Below are 21,228 nucleotides of genomic sequence, written 5' to 3' on the forward strand. Positions count from 1 at the left end.
GGCAGAGTTTGAATCAGAGTGCAGATTTAAATTAGGAAAAGCAGCATGAATTTTGTTTTTTGCTTTACCAGCATGTGGTAATAAGGAAATACCTGAAAGGTTTGTGGAGGCAGCAATTAACATGACTTTCAAAATGGAATTGGGTAAACACCTTAAGGGAAAAAAAACTGCATGGTTGCCAGAAACTATCAGGGAATGTGACCAGCTAAATTGCTGATGCATCGAGCAACCAAGAGTCCAACTGATCAAATTGCCATTTACTTGCATAATCTTTTTTTGCAAAAAAAAACTTTGCTCTTTTAAGTTGTAAGAACTGAAAAATGGTCTTTTTCGTATATTTGTCAATTCCTACAATAAATTGAATTGAGACTGCTTAATTGATGTAGAATTTTGGACTTTGTTTTATTATTAGCTGAATTCAGCATTAGTGGGTACTTCATATTACTTTCCATTGAACTAACCAAATGAGTTATTTTTACTGAATAGTTTATTGTTGCAACTTAAGTATATTTAGGTGATTCATAGACTACGATAAGCTTTGCCTTTATTGCACATTAAAACACGATGCAGTCTTTACTGCTCAGTTGTCTGTTGTTTCATTATTCTGTCAGCTTTGCTAATTTTTAAAGTAGTAGAGATTCCTTTTGTGTCGGTTATATAATTGCCTCATGCTTGCCATCTTTTGGCATTTCATGATGATGATGTTTTGCGAACTTAGACAGCATTTACATCTTTTTGACAAAGCTCAACAGGATTGAGGAGCCCTGGCCTCCTTGATACTGCTCCTTCAACAGCCACGGTGCTCATAGAAATAATAGATATACTCCTGGTTGCTTCATGCAAAATTTAGAGATTTCTTGTGTAGTAAGTGGTGGGTAAGGTCTTCCATTCACAGCAAGACATTGGCAGGAGTTTGCTGGCAGTCATTCTGTTGGATGGAGAAGACGGTAAACAGGAGTTTGAAGTAGTGTTGGGTAAGAGGGCCAAAATCCTTTTGGAGAACTGCAGCAGGATCCAAGGGAACCCTTCATTGCATGCCAGAGTGAACTGGAATGTAAGCTACCAGGCCACTTTGAGTGTGGAAAAGCTGTAGTCCATTAAATTTCAGAACACCCGGTAGCCCATTAACATGGTATAATATTACTGGAGCAACCATCTTATGTTTGGTTGACATATTTGGATAATATATTTGCAGAGTCTTTGCTTGGTGAATACAGTTTGTTTAAACTTGATATTTTTTACTTAAAACATAGACTTTTTGAAAATTGAACTTATTTATCTGTAATTACATTGGATTACAATAAAATGCATATTGACAATTGAAACTAAGTAACCTCTACAGAAACTAAGCCAATCCTGCCAAGTAGCATCAAGCCTTTGACTTTGATATGTGTGTGTTGGACAGCATTTTGAAATTTAATTTTAAAGATTCACTTGATGTATAACAACACTTAGAAACAAGGGGTATTACTTTAGAAAGCTTCTAGATCCTGTCTGACCTATCTCAGGTGTGTTGCTTTGCTTAGACCCCTCTGTAACTGAGGCTGAAAGCCTTTGGTTGTCTGTACAGGATGAAGGAGAGAAGCAGCCTAAAGAGGTGGATAACCTCATGCCCATCATCATGCCTGTCTCTGTGCCTGTAAAGCTTCAGCCTGCTGAGCCCAGCAAGCAGGCCACCACTGCCAAGGACAAGCCTGCCAACTCTGTGTCAGATGATGAAATGCCAGTCCTCATGAAGATGACTGATTCTCCACCACACGCTCCCACAGTGGCCCAACCCTGCTCATCCTCTGTGAGTGCTGCCATTCTTGCAACTAACCCTGCCAATGGTGTTTTGTTTGAAACCCTTTGCTTTCCGGTGGGAAACAAGCATGGCTTTTGCTGCATGGTTTCAATTAGGACCAGACTGTTGGTAAAATGCTAACTGAAGTTATTAGTTGAGGTGGGTTACAAGCCTGGGCTATATTCATTAATTGTGCAATTTGTGATTCATAGATAATTGATCTTTGAATAAAAGTGAGTTGGTTTTCAGTTTTTAAATAGTTTACTATTGATATAAAACACATAAAAGTCCTGCATGCAAACATGTACAGGATTGTTAATTATTTAGTATTATAAACCAGATTCCCCTGGGATGCAAAGGGATTCTTGTCTGTATTAAATTTTGTTGTGTTTTTGTTTGCTTTTATCTGCCTTGCTATCGCCCTGTGACTTTGAAAAAAGAAACTCCTGTAGTCCCGTATTTCAACTCATTAGCAACTCGCTGAAAGGAATCTCATCTGTCCAGTGTTTTTTCAGTGAGGTAACGGTCAGCTGAAGAATCTACTTCACTTCCAATGACAATAAAAAATAGATTTTAATCTTGATCAGTGTCACTGCCAGGCATTCTGTAGCACTCTTAAGCAATATTTGCTAAAAGAGATAGTAATTGTAACACACATTTCAACGAATCTGAGAAGGATGTTTTAAAAATACATTTATTGCTCTGTTGTACTTTGTGTCATTTCTGTTCATTAAATACTTTGCTAATTGTCAGTTTCTTAATCTGTGCTTTTTTTATTGAAACCAAAGGTAATCTTTGGGTCAGTAGTGCAAAATCCAGTATAACCACTTATTTTAAAAATTCAGATACCTTCTTTGACCTTGAGAAATGAAGTTTGCAACCATGCAACTTTGCTCTATGACAGTGCTGCCATTTCTTCTTTCTGTTTTTTGTTGCGCCTAATAATGATATAATGTGGTTTCATAGTTAAGATTTTGCCAAATGAAGAGTTCTTCAACCAGGACTTCAGGCAGATCCTGTGATTATTATTGGTAACCATCTGCTCTGGTTAAGTTGTCTCACGTCAGTTTGTTCGGAAATAGACCCACTCTAAAGTCAAATTTTGACTGCAGACGAAACAACAATTCTTGCCTACAAAGAGCGTTACAGGTGGACAAGTTATATTTCTCTATGATGGTGTAGATTTGGATAGTAGCTCTCTGATGGACGGCTGTTGCAACCAAGTATTGCCCTCACCATTTTAAATGCTTTTTCCTTACCATTCTTGCAAATTCCTTGTACAGAAATGCAATTTGTGCACCAGCTACCTTGCACACCACACCCAAGTGACCATTTGTAAATGCAAGAGGCACTGTAGTAAAGGGTTGCCAGGTTATCTGGCCATGGAAAGTCATCACAACTGAGCTCAGATCTGCCTTTTGCTTACTGTGTATACATATGTTTTCCTGAGAAGGGTCATTAGATTGGATTACAATGCTTCCCTTTTTTCCCCTTCTATTCCATTCAGCGTAAACCGGGAATGCTGTCTGCTGTCATCCCAGCCTTTATGCATCAATTTCACACTTGTTGATTCATTTCTCCACAAAGCCAGGGAAATGCACATACTGTAGCTACAAAAGCTTAACATTTCCTATCTTAGGCAGAAGTGGGTACTGCAGATGCTGGAGATTAGAGTCAAGATTAGAGTGGTGCTGGAAAAGCATAGCAGGTCAGGCAGCATCTGAGGAGCAGGAAAATTGACGTTTCAAAGCGAGTTGAAAGAGCCCCGGAGATGTTCTCTGAAGCACTTCTCATGACCTGTCCCACCTGTCTATCTTCCTTCCCACCTAATTGGAATGAAAGAGGAGATGACAAGTGCCAGTAATCTTCTTTGGTATCCCTTTTAACAATTATTGCAGATTGTTTTAGAAACAAAATAGAATGAGCTTGAGGAAGCGCACACTTTGATTAGCAATGATATTGGATAAGAGGGAGAATCCACAAAGGCTAGTATCAGAGGGATGGAGTGGTCGAGATAGGTTATTTTACAGTAGAGGTTCTAGTGCAGTGGAGGTGGAGATGGGCAGCTGTGCAGAAGGAGAAGTAGATTGGTTGGTAACATGATTGAATGAGATGCCATGCTGCAGATGCCCATCCAGCCTGGGAAGGTGGCCTCGTGGGGAATGAAATGATGTCAATGATAAAGGAATGGAGTTTGCTGCAAGAGCTGTAGATGATGGTTTGCTGATATTGAACACAGAAATACAAGAAGATTGTGAGAAGAACCTTTTCAGACACTGGAGCAGTTTTCATGTCTTTGACAAATTATCTTCATAGAAAATTGTTTTATTGTTCTGGGAGGAAATATTATTGGCGCAATGATAAAAATACACAATATGTAATTCCAAGTTTGGTCAAAGGATGATGAAATCACAAATATCGATACACACATAAAGGTCATTACTGGGAAGCCCATTGAAGAGAAAGGTTATGACTTTTAACTGAGAATATGACTTGCAAAAGAGCCTGAACAAAATGTGGAGTGAAAGAAAGTTGATTTGCATTGTCTTATGGAGAAGATTTATGATGTAAGTCATTCATTGAACTGTGTAGAACTTGTTAACACAGTACTTACTTAAACTGTAAGAAAAACCTAGGGAACTGTAGGCTAGGAACTGTAGACCCATGAGCATAATGTCAGTGGTGAAAGTTGTTGGAGGGTATTGTGAGAGACAGGATCTACATGCATTTGAAAAAGCAAGAACTGATGAGGGATAGCTAGTGTGGCTATATGCGTGAAGAAACATGTCTCTCAATTTTGCTTGAGTTCTTTGAAGATGTGACAGAAAAGTAGAATTTGGCTATATGGACTTCAGCAAGGCCTTTGTCAAGGTTTTGTATGGTAGACTGGTTCGTAAGGTTAGCTCACATGGAATCCAGGGAGAGCTAGCCAATTGGGTTCAAAATTGGCAACACAGGAGTTAGAGGGTTGTTCAAACTAAAGACCTGTGACCAGATGCTGGAGATTAGAGTCAAGATTAGAGTGGTGCTGGAAAAGCACAGCAGGTCAGGCAGCATCCAAGGAGCAGGAAAATCGATGATCCTCTCGGATCGATGGTGGGTCCACTGTTGTTCATTACTTATATCAATGATTTGTATGAGAATATTGGAGACATATTTGTAAATTGCAAATGACACCAAGATTGGTAGTACAGTGAAGTGAAGAAGGTTATCTAAGAGTACAACAAGATATTAAACAACTGGGCCAGTAATGGCAGATGGAGTTTAATTCTGATAAATGCGAGGTAATATATTTTGGTATGACAAACCAGTGCAGGACTGACACAGTCAGTGTTGGACCCTGGGGAGTGTTACTAAACAGAGAAACCTAGGGGTGCAGGTCATAGTTGCTTGAAATTGGCGACACAGGTAGACAGGGTGGTGAAGAAGGTGTTTGGCATTAATGCCTTCATTGGTCAGATCACTGAATACAGGAGTTGGGATGTTATGTTACAGCAGTACAATATCCTCGTAGAGTCACATTTTGGAGTACTACCTAAAATCCTCATCACCCATCTACAGGAAGAAAGTTATTAAACTGGAAAGGATGCAAAAAAGATTTACAAGGATGCTACCAAGACTGGACAGTTTGAGTTATCAGGCAAGGCTGGGATTTTTTTTGCCTGGAGCAATGGAGGCTGAGGGGTGACATTGTAGAGGTTTGTAAAATCATGAGAGGCATAGATAAGGTGAATAGCCAAGGTTTTTTCCGAGGGTAAGGGTGTCCGTAACTGGAGGGCATTCATTAAAGGTGAGTGAGAGGGGAAAGATTTAAAATGGACCTGAAGGGCAACATTTTGTACACAGCGGGTGGTGTGTATATGGAGCCAACTACCAGAGGAAGTGATAGAGGCATGTATAATTATAACATTTAAAAGAAATTTGGATGAGTACATGGATAGGAAAGGGGGATAAGGGACAAACAGAGGCAAATAGGACTAGTTCAGTTTAGGAAACCTGGTTAGTATAGGTGAGTTGGGCCAACGGGTCTGTTTCTGTGCTGTATGCCTCTTTCACTATTAAGTGTTATGACTAGAACAGCTTAGTAAGTTAACTTAGATGATTATGGGTGAAAATCTCAGAATAGAATGGGGGGACAAAAGGCAGTGCTGGGAAACCTGAAGTGAATGGTCTGAGTGGGGTTGAATTATCAACTGAAAAACAAATGAAGGCTTGTGAGGAAAAATTAAAAGCTATAATTAGGCTTGGAAGAGCTTTTATTGAAGAGTACAGTCCCTGACCCTGCCAGAGATTGTGGAAATGTCCAAAGTAATTACAAATGCTTTTCTAAAATGCGTACTAAAAGAATTTCGAAGGTGCAGTGGACGGGTTGGACCGAAGAGTCTGTTTCCATGCTGTACATCTCTATGACTGTATAAGATGGCCTGGAAACTGGCATGCAAAAAACCCATAACATCAGTCATTGATTAATCTCACTGTAAGGAAGTGAACTTCCTCCTTGGACCACCTTGGTTTGATGGCTCATGACTGTTCTACATGTTTTTTATTCAGATTAAAATGGTCCATTGTTCACAAGATTTACTTGTAATGAAACAGCTATGTTTTAAAGTAATTAAAATAGAAATTGCTGGTAGAACTCAGCAGGTTGGCAGCATCTATGGAAAGCAGAGTGAACCTTTTGTTTAAACATCATGGTGACTCTACATCTGGTCATTCTGAAGAGTTACTGGAATCGAAATATTACCTCTGCTTTCTCCCCACAGAAGTTGCTAAACCTGCTATGTACCACCAGCAATTTCAGTTTTTGTTTTCAGTGCCCAACATATGCAGTTCTTCATGTTATACTTCAAAACACTTTGGGAGCTGCTCCTGCTTAGTCTGTAAAATACAATTATTACTTACTCGAACACAAAAAAAGTCACCTTGATTTCCTCTCCACCTGTATGAAATGGGCGGCACGGTGGCTCAGTGGTTAGCACTGCTGCCTCACAGAACCAGGGACCTGGGGAAACTGATGGTGTTTTTGTGGATTTCCTCTCGATCCTCTGATTTCCTCCCCCAGTCAAATGTTCAGGTTAGCTGGATTTCCTGTAGCATCCAAGGGACCTGCAGGCTATATAGATTAGCCATAGTAAATGAGAGATTACTTCTCTCACAACCTTAAAGACACGCAAAATTTTAAACATTGCTTCTTTATTTCCATCCTCTCTAGAATTTGTAGTTGCCCAACAACTCTCAGTAGCCTTTCAGACAGCCAGGCACATACCTGTGTACTGTGGCAGCTATTGTTATTTTATATCCATCTAGTAGCAGGTATTCTTTGGAGTAAACTGGCTCTTCTAGAATTGAATTTGGAGGCAATGCTAATGCCGTTTGAAACTCACATTGCTTCTCTGTGTATGTCATCAACCAGCAATGAGCCAAATCGCTAGTTGAGTCTTCACATTCACAATCCTTAGTTCATGGTTTTACTGAGATATAAGGGAAAATAAATTTATTTCCAAAAATCCTCAAGTTAGTAACTCTGCCATACCCTTGCCCCTTTGAAATCAGTGGAGGATTATGCTGTAATGCTAATGCCAGCTGTTTGACTTGCTTTCGAAGGAGTGCTGTAATATTGCTTCTTCTGTATGCTTAAAAATATACGTTTACTCCCACTAACAAGGCTTTCAGAGGGAAAGTGTGTGCATGTTGATCTGTTTCTGTTTCAATTTTTGTTTCCTCTACTGATGCATGAGCAGGGTACAGAGTTAGATGTGCTGTTCTTCCTTTAATATGCTTATTTTTAAATTTGTAATTGTACCTTTGGATGATTGGTGCTCCTTGTTTTCACAGTGATTCTGTTTTTCTCTTGACCATTTTTTTTCCTACATTTAATCTTATGTACTTACTGAGTCCATCTTTAATGTTGGAGATGAGGGGGAAGTCCTTGCTTGGAAAGGGAACATAGCCTTTATGCAAAAAGGAATCAGAACAACATCTTCTGATTTGAAACAAAAGGTGGAAATTCCTGGAGAAACTCAGCGGTGTGGCAGTGACTGTGGTGGGAAAGCAGAGTTAATGTTTTGAGTCCAGTTGTCAGATTACCAGGGATCTGCTAACTGGACTCAACTATTAACTTTGCTTTCCAGCCATAGATGCTACCAGACCTGCTGGCTTTCTCCAGCAATTTCTGTTTTTGTTTCACATCTTCAGCTGATTATTCAATTAATATTACATTTTCCATGCATTATTTATTCTCAATCTTTGTTTAAAAAAAAACAATAAAATTCAAACTATAAACTTCTTAGGAATCTATCCGAAAGTGTCAACCCAGTGGTTCACAGTCAGAAGATAGCTACAGAACTCAGCGAGACAAAAAGAAGTATCGGCATCGACCAGAGCCCCTCTACATTCCTCCACCTTCTGTCAACCTCTCTGCTTCATATCAAGGCGCTACGCTGTACCAAAGTCAGCTCCGTTCACCAAGAATCATGGGAGATCACCTGCTGGACAGGACACACGAGCTCCCACCCTACACACCACCCCCGATGTTAAGTCCAGTGAGACAAGGCTCTGGCCTTTTCAGCAGTGTCATTTCATCTTCGTACATTGGCACTTACACTGCATTGCCGCTCACCCCTTCGACACCACGCATCCTGCTTGGCCGTACCAGTGAGTATTTTATGTTTAACTTTGCTGTATAGGTACTGATTTTTTTTCATTGAGAAGATTCAATCTTGAATTTGGTTTGATTCAAATTTCAGGGAGTTGTTTCAACATCGTTATACTTGGGTTTTTTTTTTAGTTGGTCATATTCTCCAAGCCAAGCAGTTTAACAAATTCTGCTAGGTTGCAGTTTAAGAAAGGTTTGAACACAATGTTAAATGACTTTCGTCAGACTTGTTTACATTGTTTTTTGTTGATTATGGCTAAGTGCTTGAGCTTGAGTTCATACTTTTTTTGCTGGATGAATTTAATTAGGTACACGTTATGTTTCTAGCTGGTAAAGGTCTCCTGTTTAATGTACAACGAAATGGTTTCAATGTTTGTTCTTGGCTGCTGTATGATGGATTTTGGGAACCCATGTATGTAGTAGACTTTTAAATGTTCTGTGCCAACTAACATTTCCTGAATAACATTGTAATTGCATTATACATTCTAATTTCAGATCATATGTTGCTGAGGAAGTTACTTATAATTTGGTATTCTGACAGTCTTTAAAACTGGTATATCCGTACTTAGCTTTGATAGTCAAGTGACTTAGGTAAAATTAGAAACTATTGTGTAGGCACAAGAATTTATCAAAACTAGTAATGACATTTTGTCTTTTGTTTCAAAGAGCTACAATTGAAAAGTGAAGAATTATACTTCAAATGTACAGAGCCTTAGTCAGACGCATGAATATTGTTCAGTTTGACAACATTACACAGAGCGGATAGATTGAGTTCAGATACACAATTTTTTCATGAGAACAATATTGTAGTTTAAGCTTTATTTGATACTTGTTTGTATAAGTTTGATTAAATTCTAAACTGAAGGAAATAGAAATACTGCATCTTTAAAGCAATGAAATACTGCATCTAGCCTTTCTGCTAGAAATTCAAAGTGATGAGGTGAAATCTTAAAATTTGAACTCGAGGAAGGAGTGAAATCAGGCAGCTCTATTTTACAAGAGGAATGGAATTCTGAAACTGTTTCCCGAAACATGGTCAATGTTGGGTCAGTTCAACCTATTAAGAATTGAGAGGATAGGTTTTTATTAGAAAAATAGCGTTAAGGGATAAGGTCTAATAGCAGGTGAATGGAGTATGTATCAGCCATTTTCTTCTTGAATGGTGGAAAAGGTCCAGGTTGAATGTCCTGCTCTGGTTCTTGTGTTGCCATATGTCTTAAGTAAAATGCAAATATTCCCTGGGTTGGTTAGATTGAAGCCATATCACAAAGTACGAACTAATGACTGTTTTAGTTAATATTACAAAAAATTCTTTTTTTTTAACTGATGCATGATTGAAGAATGACCTCTTACTATTGTTTTGCCCTGATTTCAGATAGCATTGATGCATTGACAATAACCCCTGGTCCTGGGGAGCAAACTGTTGATATTGAACCGTAAGTGACCTCTTTTAACTAATGCTTAAGACAGTACAGTGAAATTGGTTGTTCATGCCCTTCCCTTCCACACTCGAGAAAACTGCGTTGCCTATTGAAGCACACATTGATGCTTCATTCAAATGTTCATGCTCTGTCACAGTATTATCAATCTCTTTAAAATTATTTTAAAAAGCTTTTTTGTGTTTGTTCTATCTTCCACTCTATTCCAAAATAATTACACTTTGGAAGGGAAAACTTCAATGTCCCTCAAAATCGAGGGAACTACACATTGCTATCCCCATATTTCTTGGCTTAGAAATGTCTTGATTTTGAATAGATTCATAGTTCAAAATGTACAAGCTAGCCAACAACGAGGAGGATAGTAATAGATTTGAGGAGACTGTTGAAATGGGCAGAACATGACCGGTGGAACTTAGGCACAGAAAAGTGAAGTGATGAATTTTTGTAGGAAGACTGGAGTGAATGAAAATTAGTTGCATTATATAGTATTTTTAAAGACGGCGCAGGAGCCAAGAATTCTGGGTGTGTATTTACATATATCTTTTGAAGGTCAAGAAACAAGTTATGAAGGTAGATCTAAAACAGTATGAATATTTACAGCCAGCCCCTTGACCTTACTATCTCACCTGGCTGTGCTACTTTCAACATTTTCGAGATAAGGTCATCTCTAATCATAATGGACCATTCTGTACCCATACCTCCCTACCCTATCTCAATTTTGTTGCCTTTGTACCTGCTCCTTGAAAACACTCGCCCTAACCCACATACAATTGCACTTTCAAAATCCCACAGTCTAATATTTGGTACTCACTTTCAGAGCTACAAATTTGCTCAACTCTGCCCTCACTTCTACCTTTGTCATAATCCAAACAGGAAACAATAATCTCTTTCACTAAGGCTGTTCCTCCAGGGCCTGTTGTTTTTGATCATCATTCTTGACTTTGCAAAGAGGTACTGGTGTGCAAAGTCTGAGGTTATTCCAAACCTTTATTTATTACTGGTTAAGTCTTAGCTCAAATAAAATGTCTGAGTGAATTCTGAACACCACACTTCACAAAGGATCTTCTACCTTTGAGATGGTACAGTAGAATCCACAGATGAACATACCTCCTGACTCCTCAAAGCCCGATGGATTAATTCCTATTTGCTTCGACAAGTGCAGCTCCAACAAGATTCTGGAAGATTAAAAACATCTAGAGACAAAGCACCCTACTTGATTGGGACTCCATCTAACTAGGTGAAGTCGCCATAGTCCAAGAGACCTTAGGGCTGTGCTCTCATTGGAGAGAGACAGCTGGTGATGAGTTTAACCTGAGGGTTAAACCTGAGGATATCCCAGACAAGGGGCAGGGTTGAGAAAGTGGGACCTTCGTAGTAATGTCAGCTCTTGGTATCATTCTGAATTGCACATCAGCTATTCAGCCAACTGAGCTAACCAAGCTTTGTATTCCATTTAACATTTTCAGCATTCACTTAATCATTAACACACAGTAGCAGAAGTGTGAACTGCCCAAATGATGCATTTAAACGACTCATTTAAGGCATCTTGGATAGCTCCTTCCAAAGTTTGACTTCTGCTGACCAGAAAGACAAAATACTGATGTGTGGGAATACCACAAAATGCAAGTTCCGCTCAAAGCCACACACCACCCTGATTTGGAACTATGTTTCTGTACCTTCACCATCACTGGGTTGATTCAAGCATTCCTCCCCTATACTATAAGGACTGCAGCAGTTCAAGAAGGCAGTTCACCTTCACCTTTGTTTCCAAGATCACTTAGAGAAAACTGATAAATGTTGTCCAGCTAGTGACTCCCACATCCTGTGAATGAATAGGGCAGTTGCCCTTATAGCAGAAAAGAATAAGAAAGCTAGAGATGTTCCAAATCATGAAGGGTTCTGAAAACAAAGAAAAGGAAGGACTTCTCAGTACCAGAAGGGACTGTAACCAGAAGATGCAGATGTAAAGTAATTTGTAAAGTTGAGCAAGAAAATGTTTTTACACAGTGAATTATGATGGTTGGGGATGACCTTCTTGCAAGGGAGGTGAAGAAAAATCCAATAGTAACTTACAAAAGAGATTGAGTAAATACTTGAAAGGCAATTATTTGTGGGGCATTGGGAAAAGGACAGGGCTGGTGAATAATAGTTTCTCCCACGTTTTATTATTATATGATTCCACTGAGCTGTTCTGTTACACTGAAAAAGAAATTGCCAGAACAACTGGGCAGCACTGGGTATACCTAAAAAATAAGGGGTCAACATGGTGAAGCTGCAAACCGGGGCCTCTGTATAAGCAGCAAGGGATAGACAAAGCTAAGCGATTTCAAAGAATGAGATCTAGGCTCAGCAATCCTGCCATATCTCGTTGTGAATGGTGGTGGTCAGTCAAAAAACTCAGTGGAGGAGGCGGTCTACACTTATATCCCCATCCTCAATGGTGGGTGACCCCAGCAAGTCAGTGGAAAAGACAAGACTGAGGCATTTGTAACAATCTTCAGTCAGAAGTATTAAGTGGATGATCCTTTGGAAGTCCCCAAATTTCACAGATGCTAATCTTTCACATGGTGTCAAGAAATGGCTGATGACATAAGATGCTGCAAAGGCAATGGACTATCATACTGAAGACTTGTGATCCAGAACTTGCAATACTCCGAGCCAGCCTGTTCCAGTATGCTATAACACTGGTAACTATTCAGTAATGGTGAAGGTTGCCCAGGTACGTCCTGTACACACAAAGCAGGATAAATCCAATCTCGAAGCCACTCACCATCCTGTTTTGGAACTATATATCTGTTCCTTCACTGTCAGTAACTCAAAAAATCCTGGAACCCTCTAAATACCTGTGCATCACCTAAAACTTACAGATTGCACAGTTAAAGCAGGCAGCTCACCCACACACACGGCAGTTAGGGATGGACAACATATGTAGCCATTGATGCCACAAGTAATTAATATTTGAACCACTACAAAATATTCCTTGTTACTTCGCTCAAATAATTGAGATAAGCATGGAAATGTGAACCGTTTGATAAAATTAAACAAAATCTAACATCAGTGATTTCTTGGTGATGGAACAGGTATATGTTTGGAAGCGTACTTCAACTTTAAGTCAAGTATCAAGATTGCAAATTGTCTACTTCAGCCTTGGATAGTTATTCGGCAAAAGAGATCGACACTGTTCCCAGTATTTGGTGAAAATTTCTCCTCGTTCGCTATTGGATGCAAGACAAGCAATACAATGACTCATGGACATTTGAAGAGTCTGAGGGATAGTTGGTGATGTTGAGCTGGGAGTCTGCAATGTACATCTGGGAACTGTTGCAGTTCCAGCTGATGAAAACAAGGAGTAGCATATAAGAGTAGAAATAGGCGGGGACTCTGGATAAGTCTTTGGGATACCAAAAGTCAAAGCCAGCAGCACGAAGCAAAACCAGGACTAATGATATTCTGGCTTTGACGAGATAAGACCAACTTTGTGTTTGTTTGAGTATTCAGTTTTTCAATATCAGTGTTTTAAAATTAATCATGAAGATACTGACTTCGCGAAAGATTTTCAGTTAGTATTGGTTGCTGCTTGGGCTGCGTGAAGGTTGAATCTTATTGGAACTGGAATTACTTTTAAAATAAAAATAATTTCAAGGTTTGAAGTTTCATTTGAATTAGTGTTTCATATGGAATACTAATGATTATGACTAAATATGTTTATTAAATTTTGAAATTTGGATCTTGCCAATACAATTTCAATCCACTAATCTTGTAGCAGTTTAACTGTTGTTTGGAAATACTGAAATGTGTACTTATTTTGTTAGGCGAATCAATATGGGGTTACGGTTTCAAGCAGCGATTCCAGTATTGCGAGAAAGGTCATTGGTTGAAAATGATATCTCCAAAGCAGACCTGGTGTGGAAGCCTTGGTGTGAACTGGAAGACCCAGAAATGCAACAAAAAGGTTTTGTGCCTCTTCAAATTTTGCAGTTTAGTCCATTACGTAGATGGTTTTATCAGAAAAGTTTATGCCTAATGTCCTACCTTTTACAACTTTATTTTCTACTTTCCACAACCATATGAAGACCCCACTAAGAATTTAATGATTGGTTATCAATGAATTTTCCTTTCAGCTTCAGATACTTGTGGTTCTGGACTACATTCAGCCAGTGATCCTTTCTTGGTCAGCATCCAGGACCCAATTGAGCACCAACTCTTTGGAGCCATTATCTGATATTTTAGAGACTGACATAATCTGACTCCTTGAATTTCCAATTGATGTAATGTTAAAATGTCTGTAGAGTTATGGTGAGACTGAAATGCTTTTATTTTCATTCGCACTTTCATTGCTTTTTAATATTTCATTTAAGAATCTTGAAATGGATTCAGATATCTCCAAATACATGCATTGTGTGACATGCATTTGAGCTAGACAGACCCAAGGCTCTTGGTCTTTGCTGTGGTGTGGCTGATCTCAGTGGGCAGGACAGTGCATTTATATCTTTTGGCCTGGGAGGAGAAAAACACAATTGATTTCCTGCATCTAGTTCTGTCATTGATTGTTTGGTGTACGTAGTAGGTGGGAAGCCTTTGCCAAACACTTGGGTCCAGATTGTCTGATCAGGCCCATAAACCCAGTTTACAAACTTACAGGAAAAAGAAATGCACACTTTCCTTTGGAGTTTTCCACACAAATGTAGGGGTGGCACAGTGGCTCAGTGGTTAGCACTGCTGCCTTACATCAGCAGGAACCCGGGTTCAATTCCAGCCTCAGGTGATTGTCTGTCTGTGTGGAGTTTGCCACATTCCCCCCATGTCTGCGTGGGTTTCCTCTGGGTGCTTTGGTTTCCTTCCACAGTCCAGAGATGTGTAGGTTGAGCGAATTGGCCATGCTAAATTGCCCATAGTGTTTAGGGATGTGTAGGTTAAGTGCATTAGTCAAGGGGAAATGTAGAGTAATAGGGTAGGAGAATGGGTCTGGGTGGGATACTCTTTGGAGGGTTGGTGTGGACTTGTTGGGCCAAATGGCCTGTTTCCACACTAGGGACTCTAAGATTCCATGTCTGGGATCAGGAACTTCTCAGCTGAAGTCATGTAGACCAGAACAACAAGCCATGCAGCCAGCAGTGAAAAGGATCATTGTTGAAAACACACCTCTTTCAACATTGCCTACTACATTCCAAGATTTTAAGTCCTGAAGTCACTGATACCTACTGAGACGTACAAAGCATGCAAGGGAAATGGACAAAGGCTTAGGGAGGCACAAAGATGTTGAGGTAAGATGCCAGGTAAGTAGCTGAGGGTTTATGATAGCTTTGGGAGGGATGGGGTGAGTGTAGGTCTGGATGAAAGGGTGGTGGGGGGAATTAGATAGGGGAGAGTGGGTTGTGGATCAGCTGATGGTTGGTGAGCAGTGGGTTAGGACAATGGGTTGGGCCCTGTACTGTCCAGTCACATCAAGTCTGAGGTGGGTTTGTGTTGGTGGTCTTGGTTATCCAGGTGGTTTGAGGAGGGGGTTAGCTCAATGATTATGGAAGATCCTGAAGAAGGTTCCTGAAACAGGCCATTTGGCGCAACAAGTCCACACCAACCCTCCAAAGAGTATCCCACCCAGACCCATTCTCCTACCCTATTAGTCTACATTTCCCCTTGACTTACGCACTTAACCAACACATCCCTGAAGAAGGGCTCATGCCTGAAACGTCGATTCTCCTGCTCCTTGGATGCTGCCCGACCTGCTGCGCTTTTCCAGCAACACATTTTCAGCTCTTATCTCCAGCATCTGCAGTCCTCACTTTCTCCTAAAGATTATGGAAGATCAGTCCAGCACAGGTTGGACTCAGAGAGGGTGTGTGAAACTTTGGGCAGGGGGGTGGTGGGGCAGAAAGGAAACTGGTTGCCAAAAGAGAAAATGCTGGAAAATCTGAGCAGGTCTGGCAGCATCTGTGAGGAGAGAAAAGATTTGACGTTTCGAGTCTAACTGACCCTTTGTCAAAACTGGTTGCATCTGGCTGATGGTGATGGAGACATGTAGGCTTGGATTGAGTGGATTCACTGGTGTTGAGGAATGATGAGTTGGTCATTGCGGGATCAGTTTTACAGCTAGCTTGGAGTCAGCAGTTTTTAAACCCTCTAGGTTTTTCTGCTTAACTGCAGTACATTGGGCAGCAGTCTGAAAGCTAGTGCTTCAAATAAACCTGTTGGACTATAACCTGGTGTCGTGTGACTTTTAACTTGGTAAATTGGTCATTTTCCTGTAAAATCTCTGACTTTAAGTCAAAGTCGGACCTTTGTCGGAAGGTTCCAAATAACTGTCTGTCGGAAGTTTCAACTTTCCATGCAGTTCCCGCATAGTCAGTGCATTGGAATTTACATGTGGTCCCTGCCCACGTCTTCCAACATTCTGAAGACCGAAAGTTCTTAACATCTCCCAAATATTGGCAAATAAGCAAAGTCATGAAAATTAATTGTTGGTTGCAAAACATTTAAATTGCTAGTGGTTCATCAATTGAACACACTGGCAATTTTTAGTGTAGATGAGTTTTTAGGATTCTGCTACAGTTCCATTGTTTTTAAAGAAAGCACTCAAGTTATATTTTTGTCTTGTACTTGCAGACAAAAAAAATCTTTCCTTTACATATTGCTTTTGCTTCCTTGAAATATTCTGAATTCCCTCATGGATGTTGAAGTATTTTCAAAGATGTTGTGCAGGCAAACACACCAAGTTATTCACAATTAATCCAACAGACCCCAATTCAATAAAAAAAAGCTATATGTTCTACTGTTCATTAAGGAATCATTGTAGACCACAAAAAATTCTCCTGTGCTTTTAATCATGACATGAAATCTTGGATTATTTGATATTGTTTATGAAGTTAATGAAAAAAATCGAAACTTTTATATAAAACTTGATTTTATACTTTTTTACAGTGGAAGACCTGCTGAACATGGCTTGCTCTAGTGTGGTACCAGGTGGTGGGACAAATCGAGAACTTGCTCTCCATTGTCTTTCTGAGGCACATGGTAACATTTTGGTAAGTGTGACATTAAAACTTGTTTACAGCTTGTACAACACACATTTTCTTTTGAATTGTTTTGAAGTGCACCGATAACAAGTGGAAGATAAAGATTGTCGTGGATCTGGATTTTAATACATTTTATCATTGTTGCTCATGAGAATCACAGCTTCTGTTTCATTTTGTAAGAACCAAGTATTTTCAATCACATCTTCTTTATAACTGTGGTGCTAGTTTGTTCATAAATATACCATTGTTGAAGGTCTTCAAATGAAACATTACACATTTCTGTTTTGTGGATTTTGAAAATTAAGAAATATTTATGTTTTAATAACTGTAGAAGTGATTTCTTATGCTAAGGAACAACCTTGCGGAAAATAATTTAATTTCATCTTTTTATGCACTGTATCGATAACAGGAAAAAAGGCAATTTTGGAAAGTAATAAACTAAATAGGTTGGAAAGGTGTTACGTTGTTAAGCATTTGCAAAGGTTAATGTTTTGTTGTGTGACTTTTTCTTTCCTTAGTATAGCCTACTAAATAGAGGTTAAGAGAACATTGATGGTTGTAATCCACACAATCAAACCACTTTATCTTATCTCTACACAGTAAAATATCAGGTATTGATAAATAATGATAAGAATTAGGAAATGGAAAAGAAACCGAAACTCAATAAACCACCTAGATGTCTTTTTCTCTGTCAACATTATTCAGAAATGGTGTACAGTGCTTTGGCTACATCTGTCTTTTTCTTGTAAGCACTGTCAGTTTAGCTGCTGAATTTAAATGTGTTTTGTGTTATAAGTTCTATGGAAGATAGCAAAATTTTAAAGATGTTGTTATTTTGTGTACAATTTCTGATGACATCTCAAACAAAACAATTTAGCACTAATTGTACAACTTCCATGAATGAATAATTGGCTTAACCCCTTCATTTATGTAATGACTGATTCGTCTAATTCTGTCCACATGTATGATGTCTGCAAAAGAGGCTGTGTGAGATTGATGAACGATATGTTATATGACTGAAACCAATTATCAAATTTTTCTGATTTTGTACTTTGGAGATTTAAAGTTTATTACAGGGAAGTAAATTCTTTACAAAGTTTCATTTGAGTATAGCACAAAAGAGTGTAACTAAATGTATCGTGCCAAAATTTACAATCAGGAAAAACAGAATGGAGTTGTCAATAAATATGAAGAATGTTGTGCTTTCCTGTTCTGTTTCTCTTGCAAATTGTGGCCCTTCAGGATGTTGTGAAAATATTGAATGTCTTTCTGTTTCCTTTTATGGTAGGTGGCTGTGGATATTTTACTGATGAAGATGCCTATTAAAGCCAAACCTCATCCACTGGCTGATTATCACTATGCTGGTATGTAAAATCTTGACACACACAAGTTTTTTAAAAAAATCATTGGATAGGGTCAAAAAGCACGGAAAGAAATCCTTTGTTCCAATCAGTCTATGCTGACTGTAATCCATGCTAAACTGCCTGCATTTGGCCCATATCCCTCCAAACATTTCTTATCCATGTACTGATCTAAATGTCTTTCAATTGTTGTAACAATATCTGCACCCACCATTACTTATGGCTACACGACTCACTCTGTCTTTAAAAATATGCGCCCTAGTCTTTAAATCCCCCACTCTGGGGAAAGGACTAAGACGATTAACTCTATCTATACCTCTCGTTATTTTGTAAACCTCTATTAAGAGAATCTGTTAACCTCCTATGTGCCAGTGAAAAATTCCCACCCTAAACAGCCTCTCTTTATAAATCAATCCCTCCACTCTGGCAACATCCTGATAAATCACTTCTGAACCCCCTCCAGATGAATAATACCTTCCGATAACATGGAGACCAGAACTGGACACAGTACTCCGGAAGAGGCCTCACCAATATCCTGTACAACCTCAGCAGAAATCCCAACTCCTTTAGCAGGAAAATTGACATTTCAGGCCAGAGCTCTTCGTCAGGAATGAGGCTGGGAGCTTTTGGGTGGAGAGATAAATGGGAGCAGGGTGGGGCTAGAGAGAAGGTAGCTGAGAGTGCACTAGGTGGATGGAGGTGGGGGTAAAGGTAATAGGTCAGAGGAGGGTGGAGCAGATAGGTGGGAAGGAAGATTGACAGGTGGGACAGGTCATGAGGGTGGTGCTGGGGTAAAGTCGGGGAGGGGAAAGTTTGGAACTGGGGTAAGGTCGGGGAGGGGAAATGAGGAAACTGGTGAAGTCCACATTGATGCCCTGGGGTTGAAGGCTCCCGAGGCGGAAGATAAGGTTTGCTTCCTCCAAGCGTCGGGTGGTGAGGGAGTGGCGATGGAGGAGGCCCAGGACCTGCATGTCCTTGGCAGAGTGGGAGGGGGAGTTGAAATGTTCGGCCATGGGTTGGTGGGGTTGCTTGGTGTGAGTGTCCTGGAGATCTTCTCTAAAGCGCTCTGCGGGAAGGCGTCCTGTCTCCCCAATGTAGAGGAGATTGCATCGGGAGCAATGGACACAATAAATGACGTGCTGAAGTGCAGATGAACATTTCAGAGTAGTTTAGAGAACATCTCTGGGACACCTGCACCAATCAACTCTACCACCCCATGGCTGAACATTTCAACTTCCCCTCCATGCAGGTCCTGGGTCTCCTCCATCGCCACTCCCTCACCACCTGACGCCTGGAGGAAGTATGCCTTATCTTCCGCCTATGGGCCCTTCAACCCCAGGATGACAATGTGGACTTCACCAGTTTCCTCATTTCCCCTCCCCGACCTTATCCCAGTTCCAACCTTCCAGCTCAGCACCATCCTCATGACCTGTCCCACCTGTCAATCTTCCTTCCCACCTATCCACTCCACCCTCCTCTCCGACCTATGACCTTTACCCCCAACTCCATCCACCTATCCGCTCCACCCTCCTCTCCGACCTATGACCCCCGAGACTGCCAGCCTCATTGCTGACGAAAGGCTCCGGCCTGAAACGTAGATTTTTTTTTGCTGCTTGACCTGCTGTGCTTTTCCAGCATCTGCAGACCTCACTGTCCCCCAACTCCTTTACTCAGTGGTCTCAACAATAAAGGCAAGCATGTGAAATGCTGCCTTAACCACCCTGTCTATGTGTGATGCAAACTTCAAAGAATTATGTACCTGAACTCCTAAATCTCCCTCTCTTCTACAACACTACCCAAGGCCCTACTTTTAATTTTATAAGTATTGCCTTTGTTTTGTTTTACCAAAATGCAATACTTCACATTTATCCAAATTAAACTCCATTTGCCACTCTTTAGTCCATTGACCCGATTGATCAAGATCTCGTTGGAATCTTAGATAACTTTATAAGAGTGTCATTGGCTAGGCCAGCAGTTATTGCCCATCCCTAATTGCTCAGAGGTTCAGTTAAGAGTTAGCCACATTGTTGTGGTGTGGAGTTGCATGTAGTCCAGACCAGATAAAGCTGGCAGTTTCTTTCCCTGAAAGAACATAATTGAACCAGATGGGTTTTTTTCCTGACAATTGATTTTATAGTTGTCATTTAGACACTCAATTCCAGATTTTTATTGAATTCAGATTCCGCTATCTGCCTTGGTGGGATTCAAACCCAGGTCTCGAGAACATTACCTATCCAGGATTAACAGTCTAGCAATAATACCATAGGGAAGGCCATTACCTTCTCTATGATTTTATATGTCTTGAGATCTGCATTCAAACTTTAATGTTAACTGTTTCCCTCTCCACCAATGTTGACAGACTTAGTGAATATTCCCCCTATTTTCTGTTTCTCTTGTACAATGGTTATGTTTCCTGCTCTTTTTCAAAATCATGTCATGGGATTTTTGTACATCCTCCTAAGAGAGAACAAGAAGCATCAGTCTAACATCTTATTGAAAGATTGCACCTCTGACAGTGCAGCACATTCTCAGTACTGCACTGGAGGGTTGGCCTTGTTTTTACACTCAAATCTCTAGAATGGAGGTGAACCCACAACCTTCTAACTTGAGTGACAAGACTAATACTAACTCGGCTTTAGCTGACGGTAATACACAGATTACTACAATAGTCAGTAAGAAATTGAGAAGTTATCTGTAAGAATAATAGGGTGGTTATAGTAGGAGATTTTAACTTTCCAAACATAGACTGGGACTGCTGTAATGTTAAGGGTTTAGATGGAGAGGAATTTGTGTGTACAAGAACATTTTCTGAATCAGTATGTGTATGTACCTACTAGAAAAGGTGCAAAACTTTACCTAGTCCTGGAAATAAGGCAGAGTAAGTGACTGACATGTCAGTGGGGGAGCACTTTGGGAGCAGTGACCATAATTCTATTAATTTTAAAATAGCGATGGAAAAGGATAGATGGAATCTGAA

General features: G+C 40.0%; 1 protein-coding gene across 8 annotated transcripts in view; it reads left to right on the top strand.

Annotated features, from left to right (window-relative positions):
- Positions 1–21,228, top strand: part of LOC122552789 (transcriptional-regulating factor 1) — a 290,789-nt gene that overhangs the window by 222,016 nt on the left and 47,545 nt on the right. For 7 of the 8 annotated variants that reach the window (XM_043695723.1, XM_043695728.1, XM_043695722.1 and 4 more), the window contains 6 exons: positions 1,571–1,792; positions 8,074–8,437; positions 9,814–9,874; positions 13,690–13,829; positions 16,796–16,899; positions 18,179–18,254. In XM_043695723.1, coding sequence (XP_043551658.1) covers positions 1,571–1,792; positions 8,074–8,437; positions 9,814–9,874; positions 13,690–13,829; positions 16,796–16,899; positions 18,179–18,254 — 967 coding nt within the window. The remainder of the gene's footprint in view (positions 1–1,570; positions 1,793–8,073; positions 8,438–9,813; positions 9,875–13,689; positions 13,830–16,795; positions 16,900–18,178; positions 18,255–21,228) is intronic. The other variant, XM_043695729.1, reaches the window with a different exon arrangement.

The sequence above is a fragment of the Chiloscyllium plagiosum genome, chromosome 9, assembly GCF_004010195.1.
Source record: "Chiloscyllium plagiosum isolate BGI_BamShark_2017 chromosome 9, ASM401019v2, whole genome shotgun sequence".
NCBI classification, from domain to species: domain Eukaryota; kingdom Metazoa; phylum Chordata; class Chondrichthyes; order Orectolobiformes; family Hemiscylliidae; genus Chiloscyllium; species Chiloscyllium plagiosum.